At 32.0% G+C, this 26,807-nt stretch overlaps 2 protein-coding genes across 2 annotated transcripts; one reads left to right on the plus strand and one right to left on the minus strand.

Annotated features, from left to right (window-relative positions):
• The first annotated feature begins 5,306 nt into the window (after positions 1-5,306).
• Positions 5,307-16,672, plus strand: LOC145602624 (BEL1-like homeodomain protein 2). The gene is made up of 5 exons (XM_081658799.1): positions 5,307-5,811; positions 6,029-7,485; positions 8,857-9,242; positions 11,224-11,284; positions 15,740-16,672. The coding sequence occupies exons 2-5, from the start codon at positions 6,073-6,075 to the stop codon at positions 16,349-16,351; spliced, it is 2,472 nt and encodes an 823-aa protein (XP_081514925.1). The 5' UTR covers positions 5,307-5,811; positions 6,029-6,072; the 3' UTR covers positions 16,352-16,672.
• Positions 16,673-22,263: 5,591 nt separating this feature from the next.
• On the minus strand, positions 22,264-25,397 carry LOC145602400 (BTB/POZ domain-containing protein At3g50780-like). Its single transcript, XM_081658592.1, has 2 exons — positions 24,181-25,397; positions 22,264-23,461 (listed from the first exon to the last, which is right to left on the minus strand). The coding sequence occupies exons 1-2, from the start codon at positions 24,835-24,837 to the stop codon at positions 22,499-22,501; spliced, it is 1,620 nt and encodes a 539-aa protein (XP_081514718.1). The 5' UTR covers positions 24,838-25,397; the 3' UTR covers positions 22,264-22,498.
• Between the last annotated feature and the right edge of the window lie 1,410 nt (positions 25,398-26,807).

Below are 26,807 nucleotides of genomic sequence, written 5' to 3' on the forward strand. Positions count from 1 at the left end.
TAACTTGTGGCCATGAACACATGTTAAGTTGTAAAAATAAATATATTTTGACAGCTTTGTAGGCAAATTTAAAGAAAACCCCTATATAATAAGCAAATCTTTTATATGTCTTATAGTAATAAAAAATTCCTTAATGTTTAAAATACTCGTATTAGCAAGTGCTTCTATTATATAATATATTAACATTGATTTAAAACAGAGGTAGTATATACCATACAAGTATAATACCGAGTATTATCCTACAATCTGATGAGTTTTGTAGTGAGAAATTTGGAGAGGATTAATGTATGTTCTATCAACCAGAAATCGACCAATATAGTACCGACACGATTATTAAATAAAGACAAAATTTAATCTAATTTATTTAGTTACTTAGGGTTCGTTTGGCATCATTGTGGTTTTCTGTTTTTCGGTTTTTTGTTTTTTAAAATCATATGATATATGTCACATAATGAATCAAAAATTAGTCAAACTTATTAAAACCATGATAATTATGAAAACTGACAACAAAAAAGTGGAAACACCTTTTTCTAGTTTCCTGTTTTTGGTTTTTTGTTTTCAAAAAAACTGAAAACTGAAAACAAAAAACAATGCCAAACAAGCCCTTAATTATTCCATGTAATATTGATAGAGTTAGGATCGGATTTGCTATATATGCATGAGACAAAACTTGAGAGGGATACAGCATAATTACTAAGACTAGGTTTTTTTTCCATCATATTATTAAGATGACCTTTAACCTATAAATAGCTTACTAAATACAGTGTATAATATACCCCATCGTGGGCAACGAGATTCACCATAAAGAAGTTAGAAGGAAGTTGAGAAGTTCTTTTCAACAATTTATTTGTACTAATTTCCTGTACATCCAATGATTACATCTTCATTTACATACTGTGGATTCTGTTCATGCCTCATGGATTCTATATATACCAATCATCAATTTCCTGTAGTAGATAGTAGTTGGCCGGATGGCCACAACTAGTCTAATCTGATCTGATATGATAATGTTGATTTGATTTATATTGACTGAAATCATTATGTGTACGTGTTTAGTCCAATTTTCTTGTTAGGTGTGTATTTCATTTAATTTCGAATTAGTAACTTATAGGTTCAATTTTGTAACACTTTTTTAAAATTTAAAAGTGAAATAATTAGGACAAATTAGTTAGTAATCACATTATAATTCAATTCCAAATTACGTAATGAGCAAAATTGTTAGTTTAAATACGAAAAATATGTAAATCGGTCCAAACTAGTCTGAACCCTATGGCAAAAAAAGGTTAGACAAAAAGAGAGCACGTAAACATGATACATTGATACGGCTTAGTTCACATGATTTATTAGGAGTTGACTAAATTTGCGTTAATGTAACAAGAAGGTTTCTTCTTTGATTTGTTTATTACTTACTTTATAAGATAAATAAACATAAGCTCTACATGTCACTCATGAGTGACATGACATGAATGATACCTTTTGGAAATAGACAACCTTTTGTGTTATGTCCCTAAATTGTTTAATTATTGTTTAATTATTGTTTAATTGATTTAGTAATCATGATGATTAATTTTCTTCTTAAGATACGTCCTCAATCAAACTTTGAGAGGATCGTTTCAACTTTTTGAGCCAATCTCTCGTGAAAACTGAATCAATACTACATGAATATTATCATGTCTTAGAATTCAAGTCATTCAAATTATGGCCTTTTTGCGGTATTATTGAAAATAACCTTTAATTTGGCTCTTTTCATTTGTTGGAGGATGTTCGGTTGTGGTTTAACGTCATTAGGTAAAAGGTATTTTTATAATTTTTAATTAGGCATTTAATAAATTAATTTATTGATTAATTATTCCACTTACGCTAAACAATACAATTAAGATATCATTATTGGTGGGCAATACCCTTTTAGAAATTGTTATTCTAGCTTCATAATGAGATTTTTCTATAGAGGGATATAGATTAGTACAAACTAAATCAAGTTTCTTAATCTAATCGGTTCATAAAGTGACGTGTTTTGGTTCCTAATTGGGAATTAAAAAGTGTTGTTTAGCAAATGAATATCATCAAAGATTCCCTAAATATGATTAACTATTAGTCTATTAATTAAATTTACACTTGAGCATACTCTACAAGCAAAACATTAACAGATCATGGAATTGTATAATTTGTATAGATGAAGATAGCCGAAAGTAATAACTATGGACTTCCCTTTTCAAGAAAAGTTTCAACCCTATTATTTCTCCAATAAATCATGTACAGAAATTTCCCTTTTTTCACACTTTTAAAATTGGTGTAACATAACACTTTGTAATTTCTAGTAGTAACAATGATTCTTCTTATTGTAGCAATACAGTTATACAGATGAATTTGATGTGCCTTTATTTGAAGAATCATTTGACTTTAGGTTTCAAAGGACCACTCTTCCTTATGTGACATGTGAATATAATATATATTTGTTACAGATTTGAACCCTTAATTTATATACGCCTACAAAGTGAGTCTTGAGGCACAATATCTCTATTTGAACAATGATAGAGGAATCATTGAAAGGTTCCCAAATTAGAAGTCACTCCTTCATAAACATCAAGTCACAAAAATGTTAAGAGGACCAATAGAGAAAAATTCCGGTGTATGTGTGAGATCCTTAACTGTCTAAGTCGAGTAACCTAGCAAAAAGTACGGATAAATGACTAAAATATCCCGTAAGAACTCAAGCTTTGTTTTAATTAGCACGTTACACTTAAAATAATTCATAATATAATTAAATACTCCATGTTTACATGGAATTTGTTTAAAAACCGATATCATTATGTACTCCTATAGGATTTTGACATATATCATGTTAAATTACATAATTAAAATACGGAATATGTTTAAAAAAAAAAAAGGTTTATGCAAATTAAGCCCAAAATAAATATAAACGAAAGAACTGTTCAAGACCTATTCTAACGCAAATAATACAGGAGTCGAATGAAAATGCCTACCACAGTAAACTCCAAGATCCGTTGCTAGCTTGCCCTTCATGATAACATGTATTACGATAGATAATGATAAGAAGTAGTGAATTTCTTGTAATTGTTAAACCCTAAAGGCCAACAGTTACATGTGGCTTTCAAACGTCAACCTCCCTCCATACAAACCTAACATTATCATAGACCCCCAACCAAATAGCACGTGCCATCAATGTTGGTTAACTTTTGTTATATAGCTTTCCTTATTGATGTTCTCCCTTCTTCAACCTTTATAAAACTGTGCTTTCTCCATCACTCCTTCCCTCATTTGGTTTTAATGCACCCAAATCATACAAACATAATTGTATGTATTACTCCTTTCGTCTCAAAACGATGTTTACACTCATATTAATTAAATGATTGGGGGATATTATTAGTTGTTATTTTATTAGAAAAACGGATGTAGGATTAATGAAGCCAGTGAGTTTTGTTCAATCGAATGAGAAATAAAGCAAGGATATGGGGAAACAACCTTTAAGTAATGAGAAAATAACATTTTGAAAAGTATCACGATATTAATAAAAATATTTTTAATATGTAACATAATAAATATTTGTGTAATGAATATTTGTGAGACGAAAGGAGTATAAACATAAGCATGTTCACTTAATTCTAATTATCAAGTTTGTACCAAGTTTTATGTACCAACCACCAACAATTATGATATCTTCATTATAAATGGGAGGGGTAACAAGGACATTTCACAACACCAAAAAGATGACGGGCGTGCATAAATCATTGAGATGACCTTGTACTGACCTTATCTTTATTAATATTCCATATAATATAGTTTGCGTTTGATTTCCAAACCTTTGATTAGTGCCATTATTCTATAAGTAAAAATTACAACAACTAAATCAAATGTCACCAAAATATAGTAAATTCAACTTATCACGTTACAATAAAAATCAAATAATGGGGCCTAATTTATATTCGAGGTGGGGTTAGCAATGACTCTTGAATTTGGACAGCTAATTGTATGTGAGTTCATACTTAATACGTTGATTTAAGGGGATATGATGTAAGTACTCTTGAGTTCAAAATTTACTAGCCCCTTTAATTGTGCATACAACTATACAAGTACACTCACATAAGCTATAGACACTCTTGTCTGATCTGTAATTGATTGCTTGCCCGTTTAATTTTACCATTTCGAAACCTCTTAACCATATTATATGAAGCCTCTTAATTGTATTATAAATTATAATACAAGGTTGGCAACTTTGGACATGTTCACTTCAGCTTAATTTCAGTTCAGTTCAGTTCAACTCCAATCAGTTCAGTTCAGCTCCTAATTTCCTTCTCTCATAAAATATTCAATTCAATTCAATTCAGTTCCAATCAGTTCAGTTTAGCTCAGTATTTGTGAACAGACTCTTTGTACAAATTTGAGAAGAAAAAGGATTCACCAAGACTAGGGTTTATTTGTTACTTCACCTTAATTTTGTTACAAAGTACTTATTATTAAAACCAAACTTAAAACAAACTAGAATATACAATATTTATAAGATAACCATTCATACCTCAAAATAAATTTTGATTCGAAAGATTCAAATTAGACAATAAATATCCAGAGTTTCATACTAAAAAACCTAAATTAGTTGAGGTGAATATAACCTAAGAGTAGTATCAAAATTATTCATTATACATATGAGAATTGATAGATAAATGTATTTTGTTCACCAATTATAAATGAAGAGCTTTTACTTGATAAGTGACAACCCTAAGCTAGCTTATGGCTTTTAACCTCAACACCAAATTAGTAGTAGGAGCAACCTATTTTAAAAAGTATCATGTAGAGAAATCCGTCTTCGTTGAATATTATCTATATCTGAAAGAATAGAATTATATTGTTAAAATCATGTGCAATTTCTTATAAAATTTACTTCAATTCTTTCATCCCATAATAATCGAGATACATTTCAAAACCAATTGATATGATCTTAGGAGATTTCCAACTGTCATGATATGAATTAGGAAATTACCAATTGATTATACAATGTGATGATTAACATGCATATATTATTGACCCCGTCTAAAAAATTTGAAAAAAAGTCAATAAAATTAAACTTGTAAATAAGGTTAAAAAAAGAGTTTGGTAATACACATAATAACAACAATTGATAAGCTAACCTATGTCATTATCTACTACTTACATATTTGGTTTCTTTCCATGTAAAACCCTCTCCAATACCTTTGAGCAATTGGGGAATTAATTAATAAATGAAATAGTAAAAATAAAATAAAATAAAATAAAATAAAGAAAACTTTAAAATAAAGGATGGAGTGAGAGAGTGGGTGAAGAAGAGGAACAATAGCGACTTCCCTCCTCTCTCTCTCTCTCTCTCTCTCTCTCTACTACTTCTTCTCTCATCCTTTGAAGAATCAAAACCAAAAAAAAAAAAAAAAAAAGAAAAAAAAAAAACAAAAAAAAGAAGTCTCCCTCTTTAAAATTTTTGCCAAAATTTTCCTCCATTTTTTTGCTTTCCCTCTCAAAGTAGTCCACATAATTTAATGTTAGTTGATGATATCTCTTTCCAGAAGGCGATCGCAGAGGGAGCACACTTAACTACAAAGAGAACCACATAAGGAAAAAAAGCCGTAAACCCGAACCCGAACTCAACCCGAATATTCATATCATATCATAAATAACTAAAGATAATACAGCCTAGCTTCATTTTGACAAAGATTGATATAGACCTTATTACCAGACGACAACAGACAACCTACAGAACACAACCATAATTCATCCAGAGAATTTTCATTTTTGCAGTACTAAGCTATTCTCTTTCATTCTAAGGTATTTCCATTTTTCCATTTTTCCATTTTAAGTTATGCTTTTTTTTTTCTTATCTTCTTGTTATTTATTTTTATTTTTTTATATTTTTGGGTCGTTTTTATTATCTAGCTATCTATCATCTTCATGAAAGGGGAATCAGTGTTTTCTTTTTTTAAGGGTTTTTGATATTTTTTTTTAACGTGGTGCTGACAAATTGATGGTTTTTTTTTTGGTTAAGGTTGTTATGTTACAGATGATGATGAGGAAAAAGATAGAAATAAGATGGGCGTAGCGCAACCATTACCATCAATTTGTTCGTCATCAAAGAAGACGACGACTACCACCACTAGCACCACCACCACCATCATCAGTACACTACCTTATCATCACTTGCAACAACAAATAATTGTCTCGATTGATAAACAACAACTCGACAATAATAATACTACTACTGATAATTCTATGTCCCACGAGTATCATCATCATCATCCTCATCCTCATCATCACCAGCAACCTGCAAATAATATCTTCAGCTTTCCGAATGGGTTCGACAGTAGATCTGCTGGAATAAACCAGCAGACCGAGCAGGCGACTGTGGCTGCTGCGACTGCTGAAGACCCTGCAGGAGGAGGATTACATCCGGTGTATGAAACTGCTGGGATGTTGTCGGAGATGTTCAATTTTGGGCACGGCTCGGGGCCTGCCCCCGAGCTGTTGGACTATCGCCGGGCTGTTGGTGGGATGGGCCCCGCCGATTGGTATGGGAATACTAGGCAAGTAACTAGAGATGATCAACAACATATTGTAGAGCACCAGCAGCAACAACAGCAGCATCATCAGATGGGTGGTGGTATAAGTGCACATGACTCGGCCGCAGCCATGCAACTTTTTATGACTAATCCACCACCAAGATCACCATCTCCACCACCGGCACAACCACAAGCGCAATCCAACATTCAGCCGGGTATTGGGGGAGGTGGGTTTCACTCCCTAGCCGCGGCAGGAGTAGTCCATCCATCTGCTAATAACAATAGTACAAGTACAGCAAACCATCCTAATTTTTGGAGCACTCAACATATCAACAATCCAGCTGAATTAAGCGGGATTGTTGAAGGACAAGGGCTATCATTATCTTTATCGTCATCCTTACAACATCTCGAAGCAGCTAAACAAGCTGAGGAAGAATTCAGAAACATTGGAGGTCCAAATAATGAAAGTCATATCATGTTCTTTAACCAACACCAAGCTAATGCTACAGGAGTTGGTCCATCATCATCAACCCCAACCTCGTCACAAGGCGGACATTTCTTTAAGAATCTCGCCCCGAGTCCACACCACTTACAGCCCGTGGGCGCGTTCGGAGGTCCGAGTAATGCTCATCACAACCAAATCCACCTTGGGTACGGGTCGGCGGCCACGTCATCATTGGGAGTAGTCAATGTGTTGAGGAATTCAAAATATGCTAAGCCTGCTCAAGATTTACTTGAAGAATTTTGTAGCGTTGGAAGGGGTCAAATAAAAAAGCCTAAACTAGGGAGACAGAATTCGTCAAATCAAAACCCGAGCTCTAGCGGTGGTGGTGCTGGTGACGGAGGTGGATCTTCGTCGTCGACAAAAGATCCACCTCAATTATCACCATCTGATAGGATAGAACATCAAAGAAGGAAGGTCAAACTACTAGCAATGCTTGATGAGGCATGTTTTTCTTTCTTTACTACTCATTTTGTTAATCATGGCACCCCCTTTCTTCTTCTCACACCAAGAGTCAAGACCAAATCTTAATTTAATTAAATTAATTAATTTATTAATTAATTAATAATCCTTTACTTTTCTTAACCAAACCCAATTAATTTTTTTTTTTTTAATTAAACCACCCAAATCAGATTTTTATTTAAAAGATCCGGCATGCTTACTCACAAAAGAAAATCAACCTTCTTTCTACTGGCCGGCAAAAATATAGTATTAATGTTGGGCATATAGGGATTATTCTCATTGAATCTTATGTTAATCAAAATTAAATTAAATCTTTATAATATTATAATGTATATGTTTTACTATATAATAGTATAATTATTGTTACTATTATAATTAAGAATATGATAAGATTGAGTTGACTTAAGCTAAGGAAAATTTCTAAAAATCTTTTCAAATATAGTAGAGGGTCTACTCTAGGAACTTTGTTTAAGTTTAGTCTAAAAAAATAGATTGAATTTCTATTGGCTAAGACTAATAGTGAGAAGACAGGCAAAGAAACACCCGAAAGTATATTCTTTCTTTCATCCTTGAGCCTCCTTCTCCATTAACAATAATCATTTTGTCTCTATCCCAAATACTTTGGGTTAGTTTCCCTAATTATTTATTCATTATATTTAAAACTTTATGTTAGTGTACTTTTGGTTTCCCTTTAAGAGTGACAAACCTTCTTCCCTATTTCTTTATTTAATTAGGGTTTATAAATTAATACTCAAAAAATAAAGAATGAAACTAATACCAAATCTTCCCTATATCACTCCTAATCTTGGTTTATAAATAGTGACGGTGGTTAAAGAGTATAATGTAATGATTGTTGATTTTACGACGGTTAAAAATTGCTATTTTCGTAGGAATTTGTCTGTTATTCGAATTGAAACGCGTTTTGAGTATGTATAACAAGTTCTTGTTTTCATTTTCATATCATTGTCATAAATATTTTTTCATAAATATAGTAAGGTAATTGAGATGCCTTTTTCCTGAAATCTTATATATATTACATACCTACATATGTCTTATTCTATACCCACCAAGAAAAACAAAATCAATTAAAAAAAAATATGATTGTGTTTAAAATTTGCACTAATAATTAAATAAAAAAGCAATCAGGCATCTTTTCTCCTTAACTAAGTTACTCTCTTAGGTAGTTGAGTAGTGAAAACAACTTAGTAACCTCTTCAACAACTAACGTACACCCATGAAACTTGTGACTTATCAACCTCCAAAATCAACTTTCTAAATTTATACTATACTTGTATGCTTTAATTAATTAATTAATTAATTAAATTTTATTTCCTTTGATTTTGATTTTTTTAGGTGGATAGAAGGTACAACCATTACTGTGAGCAAATGCAAATGGTAGTAAACTCGTTCGACCTAATAATGGGGTACGGCGCAGCCATTCCATACACCGCGTTAGCTCAAAAGGCAATGTCTAGACATTTTAGGTGTCTAAAGGATGCAATACAAGTACAACTTAAGCATAGTTGTGAAATGCTAGGAGAAAAAGATCCAACCACAAGTTCGGGGATAACAAAGGGTGAAACACCAAGGTTGAAGGTACTAGAACAAAGTCTAAGACAACAAAGGGCGTTCCATCAAATGGGGATGATGGATCAAGAAGCGTGGCGCCCGCAACGTGGCTTACCGGAGAGATCGGTGAACGTACTAAGGGCATGGCTATTTGAACACTTCCTTCATCCGTATGTTTTCTTTTTTGTTCTTTTGCTCTCTTTGTTATTATTATTCTCTTTGTTTGGTTCGTTGTTAATTTTATGTGCATGATAATATGATATAATATGATGAATGATGGATCCAAGGTAAATTACTTTGTGTAAGTCGTTGTTGTTGTAGTTGTTGCATAAAAAAAATGGTTTGGACAAGCGAGAAAAAAGCTGAGTTAAAGGTTATTGATCATCATCATGGTCATGTCTCTTTTTATTCTTTTTCTGTTTGTTCTTTTTAGCACAGTTTCTTTTGTCAATCTATCATCTCTATCTAGAAATAGAATATTTTTTGGGATTTATAACCTTTTTTTTTTTTTTTTAATATATAATGAATAGGATTAAATTCAGTTGAATTAGTACATAATTATTTAATAATGATGTAGCATGTTTATGTAAAGGTCAACATAGTTTAGAAATGCATTATATATATATAAGGTCTAATAAGTCAAATAGGAGCTTACTATAAGATAATATAAATTGTCATTATTGAGTGTTAGAATGCTCATCATTTAGCTTTATTTAAAAAGGTTTTTATGGCATGGTATCAAGGAATATAAAGTTTGAAACTTGCTTGTGTTGTAGTAATTTATTTTGTAGCCGCTCCTATGACTCTAATATACAAATTGAAAAAGGTGATCAAATTATTATATGTTATATTGAATTTCTTGTTGATTTTATAATGTTTACTCTATATCTTAATAATATTAAAGTTTGTTTTTGTTGTTTAATTGATTGCTAAGCTAAATGCATTTAGGTGTATGGCTTGTAAAGTAAGATGGTAGTTAGTCCTAAGCTAGTCTCTTAGACCCTTAGATATAATTGTAAAATGATTTAGATAGTTAACCAATGCAGTAAATAAGGTACACTTTGAATCTTAAATGCAAATTGATTTACTTATCTTGTTATCTCTCCCAATGTGATTTTATATTCTAATTTGAAGACTAATGATATATTTTTAGTAGAAAACAAATCCAAATTATGTCAAACAACATATTCAATTCATCTTAAATCATTCTTACAGACTATGTATTTTCACTTCCTGTATTGTATGTTACTCATATATTGTCTTTCATGTTACTAATAAAATATTTACTTACAAAAAATTGTTATAAGTACTAGTCCATACAACATAGCAAAACTGACTTCATATTCTATGGTTCTTATTCGAAAAAGAGATATATTTTAGTGATTTGTTATTGTCATATTACAATATTTATTATGAATTGCTAAAGTCTCATTTTTGCATGATGGATCATTTAAAATTAACCGAACAAAATGAAATGATGCACATGTTAATTGTTAAGAACTAGGACTAGTATTAATTAAAACCATTGAAGTTAATAATCCCTTGATTCAGATCATCATGCAGTATTGACTAATTAATGAATGTCTAAAATTAATTTAATTAACTGATTTATGGTGATGCTTTTGTGCTGTATCAATGACAACAAGCTTCCAAGAAATAATGACAAGCGAAAAGCCAATAAAATTGATCAACCGTTATACTCTACAAACATACAACAATCATGCTTTTCTTCTCAGACCACATTTAATTTTAATTCAAGATATGACAAAGATTCAAGTGGCTATATCATACAGTTGTCCTTATGACCTTTCTCTCTCTCTTAGATTCTCACGCCCTCTTTAAGATGACAGAGAATACATTTATTTATATTTTCATTAATCTTTATTTTTCTTGTCTAAATTATATAAATGTGTCATTATATAAAAAACATGATCATTGTTACACCTAAAAAGCATATGGTTACAAATATAGCAAGTGTAGGTTTTATATGATTTATATTTGACATGGTAACTCATTAAACGGTACACATTTATCTCATACGACTATTGTACATGAGTAGATTATACACTGAGTGAATAGTAGATTAGTATTCTCATTGATCGTGTTTGGATACACTATATGATGCACGTCTTTTTCTGGTCATTATCTCAGGTATCCAAGCGACGCTGATAAGCATTTGTTAGCACGGCAGACTGGTTTATCAAGAAATCAGGTACGAGCTGAGTACCGCCTTTTCTCTTATGTTTCGTTATCTCTCTGTCTCTAGCTATTATGCATATGCACGATTTCACAGACATGTATGCAAATAAAAGACACATAACAATGCTTGTTTGGTGTAAAGAAAGTCATATTCATCATTAATGAAGGAATGCCTTAGTTACTTCTATAGGACAGTAAAAAAAATGGCAAGAATAATAAAGAATAAGATTGCATGGATATAACCTATAGTTTTTGTACTACAGTTTTTATCCTTTTTTTTTTTAACTGATGAAACTACTGTCATTGTGAATGACCTAAAAAGTTACTATAGTAGTATATTTTTAAGTGGGTTTTATATATTATACTTTTGGCTTTAATTTTACTGATTGTACTTTTAGATAATTAGGGTACACACAAAAAATGTAGGTAGATGAATCATATGATAATAAAAGCAGATGTAAGTACGGAAAAAAATAATTAAAAGATGGTGTTGAAGAAAGTTTATTTGCAGAGAGCTTTCCCTCTCTTTGTCTTTCTCTATGCAATGTGCATCATATATTATTACTCCGTATGTTATGATTCTTTTTTATAATGCTATTATATGATTATTATATAAGTTGACCGACCAAAGTGATGATTAAAACAACAGTACATAATGATATTTATGTGATAGATAAATAGGACTTATTAGTTAAAATTTTGTACGTACTACCCATCAGGTTTTATGGTAAATTTGTGGTACATATATATTACTAGAGCGAAATAATTTTATGAATCTCTACTCTATTTGATGAGGGAAACAATGAGAAAAATGCTATTGATTTATTATAGAGAGAAGTCTTGGTATATTTTAATTAGAAAAATTTCAGTTCTATCCCCAATACAATTAGAGTTTAGGGACTTATAGTATATACACAATAGCTACCAGCTACCAATAAGAGTTGGCTCAAGTGGTAAGCAGCTTGATGTCGCTTAAGGGAGGTCTCGAGTTCGAACCTTACCAAATGCAGAAAACTATTGTTGGGAGACTCACCCACCATAAGCTAGATGTGCAACCCGGGTCAGATTCGGATGTAGTCGGAGCTAAGCTTCGGTGAATCGGATGGGGCAAACTAAAAAAAAACAATAGCTAGTAGCTTGCCAAAATATTATGATTGCCTAACATTTAGGGCTTGTTTGATATCAATTCTAGCTTTCAATTTTTGTTTTTTTAATTTTATAAGTGATAAAAAAAAAAAATGTTTTATGTGTGGTTTCCATTTAAAAATCGAAAACAAACAACATTGTTTAACTTAATACTCGTAATAGAATGATTACAATAGATGCATAAAAGTAAACAAACAAAAAGAGATATGGATAATAAAAATTTCATAAAAACAACACTTTGTATGTGAATAAATTATACGGACTAGTAAACAAACCATAATATGCGAAACATAATATGTTATATGGAACTTTTTTAAAGTACTACGGAGTACATGTAGAAGTAGATAATTGACAAACCATAGTAAGCTGATAGCCAATTGTAAAAGCTATTTCGATCAACAAATTTGTTTTGCTTATTTATAAACAATAAATTGCTTAACTAAAAGAAAAAAAATATATATTTTTTGATGATTGAAAATTTAATCAAACGATACATTAAGTATAAAGCTATTTTTTTAATTGAAAAAAATAAGTATAAAGCTTTTTTTTTTATTTTTTTTTAAATCAACATACAATTTGAAAATAAGATAAGGCACCCTTCTAGAGTTCTAGGAAGGCTCTGAAGTCTATTTCTATCATATGTAAAATCATCTCAACCTTCATAAGACTAATATATAGATCCTATAATAATTTAGAGTATTGGGATTTTCATTACAATCATTTGTTAAACTTGACCTTTTAGCCAACCTGACACCAACACCAAGATTTATATTTATATGCTGGCAAGTTAAGATTCCTAATTGCCTTCTAAAATCTATATATATATATCAACATCACATTTTGTTTGAAAAAATTACTCATAAAAATTGAATTTTAAATATAGTATAGAGTAACAGATAAATATAGATGAGACACCTGTCATCTAAATAGGCGGCCTATATCTCATAGCATTCCAATAAAATACTAAGAACAAGATTATAAAATCTAATCTCATCTTTCAAACAATCCAACTTCCACAATATGTATAAAGTCTTTTCCCATTAGCTAGCTAACATATAAGATCGAAAGAAAATCTATAAAGAACAATGCAACTAATAGAAAAAGAAGGGAAATAAAGGAGCATATTCTTGGAACATTGCATTGCATGTAAGTGCGTGACAAGCACTAAAATGCATGCTACGTCATTGCCCATTGGTTATTACTCAGCCTCGACCGTTGCCATTAAATAATGCTGATTCTTCCTTATTATTGTACAACTATTTTGGTTGGGAAAGGATTAGGAAGGACATGCTTGTTTTGTTAGGTCTTCTTTATTCTGAACATAACCAACTCCTACCCCCCTAATTTCAGCATTTTTAAGTGTAATCAATGGAATACGATTGTTGATTTTTAATCATTGGACAAATAAATAAAGGTATCCCTACAACATAAAAGTCGTGTTTAAATAATAATAAATAGAAAGCGTCATTCGATCTTATCTCTCGATGATCTTATAAGAATTTAACATACCAACTGCATAATATTATTGAGACTGAATATAATTTTTCTAAATGAGATATATTAATTTATATCAAAAGAAATGAATAAATAAAAATAATAAACTTTTCTTTGAGTATACGAATTGGAATGGAACCTTTCTAAATATTGGAGCCTTTACATAAATAAAGGAAAACAATATCATAGATAGGTTTGTTTGTTGATTTGGATTCCATTATTTAGATGATTTTGCACTTTTGTAATGGTCCTTGCTACAAGTTTTAGGAGCTTTATCATTTTTGACGTGTTTGTTTGTCTCTTATTAAGATTTTCAAGAGATTTTCTTCGATTGAGCTAAACTTGAGATTAGGCAAATAAGGTCAAGCCGTGGCAAGCCTAGGGTTAAAATTGCACGTTACATCCAACGTGCATGCTGTAAAATATTGTCTTTGTTTCTAAAAGTATGCTCCAAAAAACAATTTAAGCAATGACCAATTGGATTTTTTTTTATTTATTTTTTTTTATTTATTTTTTTTACAATAGTATGTTACTATTTCATTATATAAATGATTGCTCTTTCAAAAAAAATATTTGGTCCGACTACCTCTACTAGTAGTACATACTACTCCTAGATAATTACAATAAGACGACAATTGTACAAGTGGAATTGGAAGGATTGTCATTTTTGTCTAACAATGAATAATAAAAAGTCAAATATATATTGTCTCTTTACTCTTCATTATATTGTGCTTAAAAGATAAAGGATGGTACACCCTACTCCCTAGTGTATAGGTATCCCACAAGTCTTGTAGCCCTATTTGAACAAGGATACCATGGAAGTTTTAGGTCATAGTGTCTCTTTCATTACTTATTTTGAATTGCAGTATACAAAATAAACTATCATATCTCCCTTTCATTACTTATTTTGTTTTCTATAAAGAAATGATAATCGTAGTAAATGTAATTCTTACATAAGATAAAAAGAGAAACAATTTTAATGATAAATTTGTAATTATACTGATTGACTTATAATATTGTTATAAAATCTCAATTTGTGCACTATATTAGTTTATAACGTTGCTTGTATATATGCAGATCTAAGGATTGTATAGTATCGTAACTATTTTTTTATACGTACCTTTGATTTATTTTACTTTACCTTTATAAGTATTTGATTGGGATGTGTTTGTGATGAGGTAAGGATAAAATATAACGTGCATAGGCAATAGAAGAGGATGGTCCTAAAAAAGTAGGGTCTGGTTACTATAATTGTTCCCACTATTACTATTCACCATTCACTTTCATAAAATTGAATGCCCTCAAAACTACATTTCAGTAAGGTCAATTCTCAAATCATCAGTACTACCAGTGCCACTTATTCAGTGTCTGCTTTTTATTTATTGAACCTTGTATTTAATTTGTCTATCCTATTTATTTCTTTCAAACTTAAGTTGGTGTACATCCAATCAATGGTCGTCTCATACTAGTACTATATAGTCACTATTTTGAGTCATTAGTTCAACGATAATACTATGTACTGTATCACCCCGTATATAGATAGGTTGTGTTTAATTCACCGTACTTGGTATTGTTCAAATTGATTAGAGGCATTTGGATTAATTAACTTTGTTTGTCTTATGGGGTAGTATACACTCACATTATAAAATACCCCATGTCAAATAATGTCTATTATCTTAGGACGGAGAAATTAATTATAACATGCCAAGAGTTAATGGCAATATGGCATATAGATTAAAAATTAATGCATCGTATATAGTAGTATTATTGAATTTATATTATAAGTGTAATGACCATATATATATTGGGACAAATTTTTAAAAAACAGGTATCAAACTGGTTCATAAATGCAAGAGTACGGTTATGGAAACCGATGATTGAAGAGATGTACCAACAAGAATCCAAAGAAATGGAAGAAGAACGAGAACGAGAACGCGATAGAGAAGGAAACCAAACGAGCAGCAGCACTAGCAACAGCTTCGCAACACAACAACAACAACAACATCAGCAGCAGCAACAACAACAACAACAGCAACAACAAGCATCAACTTCACAAAACCCAATGCCTTCTTCTTCTCCTGCTGCCACTGTCTCAGCAGAAGGCAAGAGATCCGCTGATACAATGACACCTGCGGCCCCACAATCTGACCGCGACTCATCAGTTCTTGCAATCAATAGACACCACCAACACCATCACCAACTACCGTCCCACTCGGCTGCAGCCGTTGTAGGTCTTCAGCCGAGTGGGTCCCAGGATTTTCTCCATGGACCAGCAGATGACACGTGTCATTTCGGTGGTGGGGACAACATAAGCCCCACTACTATGATTAGATTTGGAACTTCCACTGGTGACGTGTCCCTTACTTTAGGGCTTCGTCATGCCGGGAATGCCCCAGAGAAAGGTGCTGCCTTTTCTGTTAGGGACTTTGGGAGCTGCTAAAATTGGTTTTTATATTTTTATTATATATTTTTTTTAATTATAAAGAAAATAAGCGGGAAAGGCGTACAAATTCAAAAAATAATGTCTTTCTAGCTTATAAAATTTGAACAAAGTGAAAAAAATATAGATTGGTGCAATTTCAGGGACGTATGTATGTATGTATGTATGTAGCTAAGTAAACTAGCTAGCTAGGTTGGTCCATGCATCATATTATGATTATCTTTTTATTATTTGTTGGAAAATTGTATAGTAGAAGAATTAAGCTTCTTTTTTGAATTTTATTTTTGGGTGAGTGAAGTTTAATTAGTTAATTGTTATTTATACTATGTATGTAGTAGTATTATCGATTGTGCAAAAGATTAAATAATTAAGAATGTAGTAAGAGTAATCAATGAGACGTGACCGGGTCAAATAGTGATAGTTTTATCATCACGATTATAATGTGGTTAATTTGGTTGACAAATTATATGATTATAAGGGTATTTTTTTGTTATAATAACCTTCAATCATTTAGCTACTTGAATTGAGGGCCTAAGCATGTTCATGTGATTTGAGTGGGATTGGTGATTGATAAACGATTGAAATGATGGATTGTCACAATTTGAGAGAGAATAATCGAACAATGGTGTAAAGTAGTTTCTCCGTAGTAAACAGATGATGATTTGATTAGATCGATTTGATTGCACTTTCTTGTGCCCTAATGTTCATTTTATTTGAACTTTTTTTTAGTATAGGGTCTACTTTTTTTTTTTTTTTTTTTTTTTTTGAGGCAAATGTATTATAGGGTCTACTTGTGTCATGATGTATTCAAATGTAACTTTTGACTTGGTATATACGAGATTACGTGTATTTTGTATATACTCCGTATATAATGCTTTATGTCAACAAATTTATTAAAGAAAGTTTTTTTTTCTTTTTTTTGAAACAAAAGTAGTTCAATTTGATTAAGCTCTTCACATAGAATTTATTTGTCACATAAAGTAAGATGTAAGAAAAAATTGTTGTAAATTTAAAATTCCCTATGATCAATCAATGCTAATTTAAAAAAGATGTCTACAGAAATCTTAAATGGATATTTGTCACAACAACTAGGTCATAGATGGATGATTATTGTAAGACATTAACACGTGTTCTCTTTATCTAAACTTATTATATTTAGGACCTGTTCTGATTTACTGAACTGAGTTGAACTGTATTGAACTGATTGGAGCTGAACTGTACAGAACTAAGCTGAAATGAATTGTTTATGAGAGAAGGAAATTAGGAATTGAACTGAACGGAGCTGAACTGAACTGAACTGAAAATAAGCCAAAGAAAACAGGCCCTTAATTATCCCTAATTTTCACTTTATATTTACATTTGATTAAACCTGAATAACCCAAGTAGACATAATTGAACTAGAAATTGTTTTATTTAAGTGGAAAAGGTGAACATTACATATACATATAATACTGATTAACTAAATTTATAAAATGAAATGAAATAACGAAATTATATTATCTTATTAGCTCCTCATAAAGGAAAACCAGTTGTTGAGTACAAAAATGTGAGTTTAGGAATATCTTACAGTATATAAGAAGAAGATTCTTTTGTGAGTAATATTAATTAATCAATTAAAGAGTACAACATTTACAATGCAATAGAGATCAAAACTGATAAGCACAAATGAAGTTGGATCATAATCATGAATGAAATTCGTCATTGATGAATACACTCTTTATGAAGCTCTTTCGATTTGTTGTAGTAAATTTTGAAAATTGAGCGTAACTCGATGCAAGTGATTGTAGATATAGAAATGTAAACTCAATTCAAGTTGGGTTACTTTTGAGTCTACAGTTTCAACTTATTATTATTACTATTATTATTATTATTATTGAGATTGATTAATAATTCAAGTACGTAGTTGATTGCAATTATGACTAGGCCAATTTCTATTATTACCTTCAAATTGAAAAAAGACTCATCAAATATAAATCAAATAAGTCTAATCAAGTCATTCGAGTCGGATGAATTCCGTTAGGTCTACAAATAATGCAAGACCAATAGATAGGCAAATGACCACTTGAGGGCCGGGACTAGCATATAGAGCATGTGCAGTGACCTGAGAATAGCTAATTTAGCAATAATTCTCACAGAATAAGATGAGGGATGGATCTCCGTACTTTGATATTAAACGAAAATTGTTGCAATTAATAGATGGTTTTTAAACCTTGTCATTTTACTAGTTGGATATAAATAATTGGCAGCAATGACAACATCATTTTCATACATAAGATTAAATTAAATGAGTTAAAAAAATGTGGGGATAACTATTTTTTGAGGACCAATTATACATTTTGAAGAGTATATCGCTTTCTATAAAAATCTTGGTGGGTTAAAATTTGGTCCCCTACACCCCCTCTGAGCCTTGATCATCAAATGTTTTGATTGAAAGCGTGGCAAGACAAGGATGGAGCAGACTGCCCATATACGGGTCGGACCCGTTGGGCCCACCTATCTTCTACTTTACTTGATTGATGAGTGTAATTAATCGCTGATGTATCTAGGGCTTGTTTGGTTGGATCCAACTTACTTTTCGAACTTTGATTTATTCTACCAAAAAAATTGACTCGTAATGAAATCTAGGGGTGTTCGAGTGTGTATAGCTCTAACTTATCGACTCTTATCATGAATTAAGTTTCATGAAACTTTTTTGCAAGGTTTGAATAGTAATAAAGTTCTAAAAGTATTGTTAATAAAGAAAGTGGTGTAAGCGAGTAGTAAACCCAAAATAATTCCTTAGTACTTGCTCTGTTTTATTTTAGTAAAGATATTCTTGCGTGCATATTTGCCCAATGCATGATTTTAAACATTAATGTCTTTAATTACTAATTATAAAAAAAAATTATACGAAGTATTGATAAAATGCATCATGCTCTACATGGTGTGAATAACGCCAAATTCAAAACGTGTCAACTAAGATAACACGGAGGAAGTATAATTTTAAGCACCAATTCTATAGCAACATCAACACATTTTGCACAAATAGAATGGTAAGAAGAAGAAAATAAAAAAAGGAAGACAGAAGTAATAATAGAAGAAACAAGAAGTTAGTAGTAGAAAGAAAAAAGAAGCAGACAAAGGCCTTGTTTGGCAAATGGCTGTTGGCGGTTGGCTGTTGGCTGGTTCACTTGGCTTGTTTGACCAGCTGGAATATTTGGCTGTTTATAATGGCTTTTGAAATTGGCTGTTTAAGCTGGCTGTTTATAAAAGTGTTTGGTAAATTAATTGTTGGTTGTTGGCTGTTTATTAGATAATTTGTGGGCCAACAAGCCAAAAGCCAACAAAAAAGCTACTCAAAGCAGCTTTTTCATTTTGGCTTAAAAGCCAGCTTTTTCGCTGACTAAAAAGCCAATTACCAAACACATTTTTTGGCTGTTTGACCACCTAAAAAAGCCAAAAGCCAAAAGCCAACCAAAAAGCCATTAAAAAGCCAATTACCAAACATGGCCAAAGATATATGAATCAGGAGTGCCGGGATTCCTACTGCACCAAAACAGGCCCACGTTCGATGGTGAAAGCTCATTACTCTTTCGGGCTTTTGTCTTAGGCCCGATTTTACCTCTTTGCTCTACCTCCATTTTCCTATTTGTCTACCTTTTTTTTCATTAATTATAAATTGTGGTCCTTTTTTTTTTTTGAAAGAAATAAATTGTGGTCCTTCATATTGCATGATTTTCTTATAACTCTCTTCATTCATAAATTTTTCCATGTTTTTGCAATATTTTGACCTCTTAAGGTTGCATTTTTTTTCCAACTTTGTCCACCAAATTCATTGTATATGCAATTTAATGCAATAACGCCCTCAACTAACGTATAATTTTCCTGATGGATTTGGGCATACTTATTATAAATTTATACTGAATTGAAATTATTTGAGATATTAGAAATGACAATCATCTCCAAAAAAAAAAAAAAAGGGATGACAATCAGGCTGGACAACTTAGGTTTGGATTAACCTATTAATATAACTCATGTCATAATCCTAACATGAAATTGGATTGTTTACATTTGCGGATTAGATCTTTAAGTTGAACTTGACATGTTTAATTAATTACTTAACCTTTTTTATTTTAAATAAAATGTATTCAAATTAGTTAAATAAATAGACTTTACGAACTTGGCTTAATACCTAACATGCTCAACTCAAAGCTAATTTATAGATTTACATATATAGGTGGGCTAAATGAGATGACTTGGCCTAAACTCAGCCTAATTGATTAAACAAATTTAAGTGGATTAATTTCCAGTGGGAATGTCCACCCTTAACTTGTTTAAATATTTATGTTGCCCGTTATATTAAGTTGAGTTCATGTCGGGTTATCAAATACGCCGACTTTTCAAGCCCTACGTAAGACTGTAAATAAATAAAAATAAAATTAAAAATAAAAACATAAAAAAGACCCAAATTCCTTGGAGAAAGATTGAGAGAGTGAGATCTACAATATACATTATTTCCCTCTATTAGTTTTACTTGCAACATTGTTATGCATTACTTACATATCCCACTTTGACCAGGTTTGATAATTTAGTTAAAGAAAAATGTAGCCATGTGAGATGATTTTAGATTTATCTCAATTTATACTTTCTCAGTATTAATTTTTTTTTTTTTTCATAATATTAATTTACTATGTAACAAATTGGTAATTGAAATAATCCTTGGTCTTCCTTTTTCTTTTTCTTTTTTCTTTTTTTTTTTTTTTTTTTTTTTTGTAATTTGGAGGTCATATGATCATGATTCAGTTAAAATCCACCTTTCCTTCAAAAAAAAAAAAAAAAAAAAAGGGGGGGGGTTAAAATCCACTTTAATAATATTCAAAATTGTGATATTAATAGTCAAATTCCAATTATCTTTTTCTTCACAGTTCAATCCAAAGTGATTGTCCAATGAACTTGCTAGCTTGTTAATAGCCCAAAACATGCAGCCTACCCAACTATTTATAATTTCGGGCCGACAAGGATCAAACCACATTGAAGTTGCTTATATAGTTGTTGCCTTGTTGGGGCATGACATTTATTCTTCCTTGGTTTCCAAATATAAGTCTCATTTCGCGCAAAAACAAGCCTCCTTCTCACTTGGTAAGTTTTGAACCTTAGACATCAAGGATATAGAATAAGAGTTTTACCAAGTGAGCCAAGCCTTGCTTGGTGTTACACAAGACTCTTCTACTTGTGAGCAAATTTAAGTTTAGCATGGACTTACAATTAAAATGATTTAATTCACCAAGGGAAATAGTTTTATGCAGTCAGAAGGCTTAATCCGTCGATTTTGTTCCTTCCATGATGGTGAATCGATGAGGTCCTCATTTCAATACACATGTGATTTTTATCTGAGTTAGACAAATACCCCGTTCCATTTTTTTTCTTGAATTGCATTGCTTCCTAGGCTTTTAGTAGCAAAAAATAGCACCAATTGAAACAATAGTATTTTTATTTTATTTGTGTTATGACCTAGTGCTCAAAGAGAAAGCACTCAACTACCAGCAAGTAAAGCTCAAACAGTATTATGCTAGAGAGGTGTAGAAGTGCTCCTTAGATACCAATCCAAAGGAGTTAAGGGCATCTCCTAACAAAAACAATCGTTTCAAGCTTCAAATGTACCAAAGGAAGCGAAAATTGGTACATTGCTATATTTAGAAACCAGTTTAATTTGCTTTATTTTTACAGCATTTCCTCAGTTTCTCCTGTACATACACCACAGATTCTTGATCTTTAACTTTCGATCTTAGGAACATTCGAAGAACCAAACGCTAACTCAAGATATACATGCTTAACAAAAGTTGCAGATACAAGCATTCTAAACTCTAAAGCAGGACTAATATTTATCATAATCACTTGGAATTGGTTAACATTTTTATTCACCAATTCTGATATCATGAAGATCACCACAGCTATATAAATCAGCTTATAAACACAATATTGGATTCACAGGACTCAAACTTCCTATTAGCATCCTCCTCCCAACAATTTGGTGGGTCGAGTAAATAAACTACAACACCATGTCACTCCAAATTACAAGTTAAACACTCTTCAAACCATAAACACAATCAGCATTGTACATATACCTGTATGAATTACTTTCTCGAGGTAATTATTTTAGTCTACACCCTATGAAGTCATTGAGTTATCTGACTGACCTTGATTTACTCGTGGCTCAGCATATGGCCTAATGAAGGTCCTCCGCCACCAAACCTCAAATGCTCTTTGAAGATTTGGGCAATTATCACCCGATTTTAGGAAATTGCTCAACCAAGAGAGCAGAATACTCTGCTGTTCCTCCAAGGGTAAAGTCAAGATCGTCCTCCCAATCCCTTCCTCCACCACCTTCCGATCAAATGATCTGCACCCATGATTCAGCCAGCTGTAGTCATTGGTCAATGGCTCCAACCACAATTGCAATAGCATATGACGGGTATCTTTAGATGGTAGCAGCTCCCCCCTGCCAATCCCAACAAACAACCTCGCTGTTATGCAGCTAACATGGTAGCGAGTCATAGCTGGAAGCTTATGATGTAAGCCTGCTAGCTCCTGTTGGCACACCCACATGAGGGCAAACTCGTCTGCTAACTGTCTTTCAGCCAAAATATCCAGCAACCAGGCAAGGTTATCTGCTTCTAGAGCAATTTGCTTGGCAATAGGATCCTGGTTGTCCATTGGCCGGTCATTAAATTCAGGCCCTGTTGCCCACTTGAAATGGGATAATAATGTATCTACGCAGCTTCTGCATGAAGCGTAAATTGTTTCATAACAGATATCAGGTGAGCTATCACAATCTGAGCCGCTGTTATTCTCCCTAAGAAGTTTAAGAACAATGGATTTCATTTCACGTCGACCTCTCTCTTCATTACTCTTAAGAACAAGTTCCACAATATGAGATAGTGTGTCTTTTGGAGGTCTTGAGATTTGCGAAGATACTCGTTTCAAGACAGGATTCACACCAACGCCCTCACTCTGAAGTCTCAGAACTGAAGACACCACTTTTTCCTCTTCCTCCTCCCCAACCCAAGGGGCAGCTTCCAGGTAATCTAAACACGCCTTGATACATGAGCTAAAACCAATTACTTCTGCAACCTGCAATGAATTCATCACTAGTTCACACGTGCTGAAGAAGTCTAATCTAAAGACTAAAGGTCTTTATAAGGAATTTGCTAAAATGAGGAAACCAAATTTGCATATCACTGATAATAATCTTTTGTTCATGGTTTTGTTCTCATCTTTCTCTAACACTAAATGCAGTATGGTAGATGAATACGAAAACCCACTTAAGCAATTAAGCATATGAATGCTTTAAATCACGCGTTCTAGAGGCGTAGCTCACATTTGGTTTCTTTAAGCAAACTAGCCTCATCTACCAAATCTAAACTACACTATCAAGTATCAATAGGCTCCTATTAAAAGAAGGCATACATAAGCATATCTTAAAAACTCATCACTTGACCTCCCACTTCTTAGTCATACATTAAGAACCTCTATGAAAACAATTACATCTGCACCTATAAAAATCGAAATCGATAATTACATATAACATAATCAAATATCTAAACCCAAGATGCCAAATCTTTCAATTATTGAGTTTCATCAAGGGTACACAAGGCATTCAACATCCGAAGCCAATCTTTAACTCTAAATTTGGTATCTTTAAGGAAAAAGTTCACTAACTAGTCACTATACTTTAAACAAATTTATCACAGAGATCTTAAAACAAATAACCACAATATAGCAGCAAACTTATGATTAACAAGCAAGAATTCAAAACAGATATACTTAGTTACTTGAGTTTTTGTAATTACCTTAAGAACACGAAGAACTCGTTGAACACTTTGCTTAAGTAGCCTTTGCTTCATATCCTTAGAATACATCAAACCAACACACTCAACATAAATCTCAACATCTTCACATTCCAAAATCTGAAGCGATGCAACATCAGACTCTTGCTCAGTCAATCTCTCAGCAAAAAAACTACTATTTTCCACAAGAACATTTTTATGAACATTCAATTTAACCGAAAATCCATGTTTTCCATACAACACAACCTTCATATCACTAGTCCCTGACTCACCAAACTCAATTGAAACTTTCTTAGGCAAACTCTCACTCTTATTCCTATGTGCTGTTCTCTCAACCCCCTCTGCCACATTAGAGGCAGGGGTACTGCTATTTACACTCTTATGATCATCTGAAGGGACCGTCTTCGCCCGGCTCGGCGAAGACGGTTTCCTCTCGTGTAAATTTGTTATTTGTTTCTTTTTAATTGTTTCGCCACCACTTGTTGGTGGTGGTGGCGAAGACGGGTTTGGAGGTGGCTTTGATTTGTTTAGAGGATGTTGTGTTTTGAGATTTTTCTGAAATACAACAGGTGAAGGACAACACCAGAAACCTTCAGGAGTTACAGCAATTGGTACATTTCTGATCTTTGTTCCACCTTTACTAACTTTTACTTCAGACATAATTTCACCACCCAAAAAAAAACTCAGAAACCCAGTTTTCTGATTATGATAAAAATACCAAAAATACAAATAAAAATTTAGAAATTATATAAATTACCCAGAATTTCAGCTGATCATACAAGTTTCAACCAAACCCATTAAAATTTTCAACCAACAAACCCAATAAGAGAAAATTCCAACCAACTTTTTTGACTTAAAACAAACAAGAACAAAAACAATATCAATCTAGGAATTACTAATTGACCCCTTTTGGCATGAATGAACCCAAATTTTGCAAAAAACCAGAAAATAATTCAGAAAACCCAGAAAAAATTACAAAAAGATAAGAACAATGGAAAGAATAAAATGGGTTTATAAGAACAAAATGTTGGCAATAACTTTAGTAGTGTGGGTATCTGTACAAACAACACTTTTTTGCTTTATCTTTGGTTTGTACGAGTAAAATATAGAGAGAGAAAGAAGAGAGAGAAAGATTGAGAGAGAATGATCAAACAAAGCACGCCTTACAGAAATACAGTAACAGAATACAAAAACAGTTTTTGTGTTGGATTTTAGTTTTTTTTTTTTTGTGCAGGAAAAATGGTGTTTACTGGAGGTGGATTCCCTTGGTCCCAGTACATAATATCTACTCGTACCAGACAAAACAACATTTTTTTAATTCTTTTCATGTAATATAATGTGATTTATTCTATGGTTTTAAATTTATAATATGGTTTTATTTTTATAATATGGTTTTTGTGACATATTTAGAGGACAAACTTTAATGAAAATTAGATAATACACCTGGGTGCACCATGTGCATGATGCACCCGGGTAAACAAAAAAAGGCAGAAAGAACATAGAGTTTTTGATAAAGAACATACCTATATTTGACAAAAAACATACCTTTAATATGTTCATTGAGTGTGATCAGTGTGTTCTTTGAGTATAATTATATGTTCTTTACATTATAACTTACGTTATTTAACATATGTTGATTAATCATATATGTTTTTTTGGGTTTAATAATACAAAGTATGTTCATTGAATTTGGCGTGTATGTTCTTTAACGTCGTAGTGATGCACAAATTCTATTTTTATTATCATATGTCATATGTAAACTACTTTTATTATCGTATGTTCTTTGAGTTTGATCAGTGTGTTATTTAGGTATTAACTATATGTACTTTACATTATAAATTATTATGGGAAGTTGATTTTTTTGGAGAGATAGAAAACTAATTTTTGGAGAAATTAAATCTTTGGTTAAGATTTTTAAAGAGGTGATCAATATTAGCATGACTCGCAGCCCGACCCGATCCAACCCGAAATAGGGTGGGTTTGGGCAAGCCTAAAAATGCATTTTTAGTTAAAATCTGATCCGGGCCCGAAAACAGCCCGAAAACCGGCTACTTTTTCACGGGTTTGGGCACGAGAAATTATGGTATGGCCTGACCCTACTCGATTTTTTATCACCACTAAATTTTTTCCGTTAATGTATAATTTTTCAGAAAATTTTTATTAAGTTTTTATCTCATTCTTTTTATTATATCTTTATGTTCTTTGGTAATGCATGTTTTTGTCAAATACAAACATGTTCTTTGTCAAATACATGTATGTTCTTTATGAAACACACGATGTTCTTTCCGCCTTTTTTTTATTTATCCGGGTGTACGATGAGCATTGTATACCCGTGTGTATAAACCACGGATTAAACTTTAAGGTTAAGATGATGATAATTTTTGCTAATAGTGACATGATGTTGAGTTTCGGTTAATTAGCCTTTTTTAACTTTAGCTTGCCTTTTCTTTTTGATTATGTTTTGCTTTTTGGTTGACGATGGCCTACGCTAGCTTGCTTACAGTACGTAATCAAAGTTTAAGAATCCGATGTTTGTATCAAATGCTAATCAATTTTCTATTTGTCAAGAAAAAATGGATACAAGTATTTTAGTTTTCTTGGATTATGTTAGTTATGTACTCGTAAACTGT

This window comes from Chenopodium album, chromosome 21 (genome assembly GCF_948465745.1).
Source record: "Chenopodium album chromosome 21, dcCheAlbu1.1, whole genome shotgun sequence".
NCBI lineage: Eukaryota > Viridiplantae > Streptophyta > Magnoliopsida > Caryophyllales > Amaranthaceae > Chenopodium > Chenopodium album.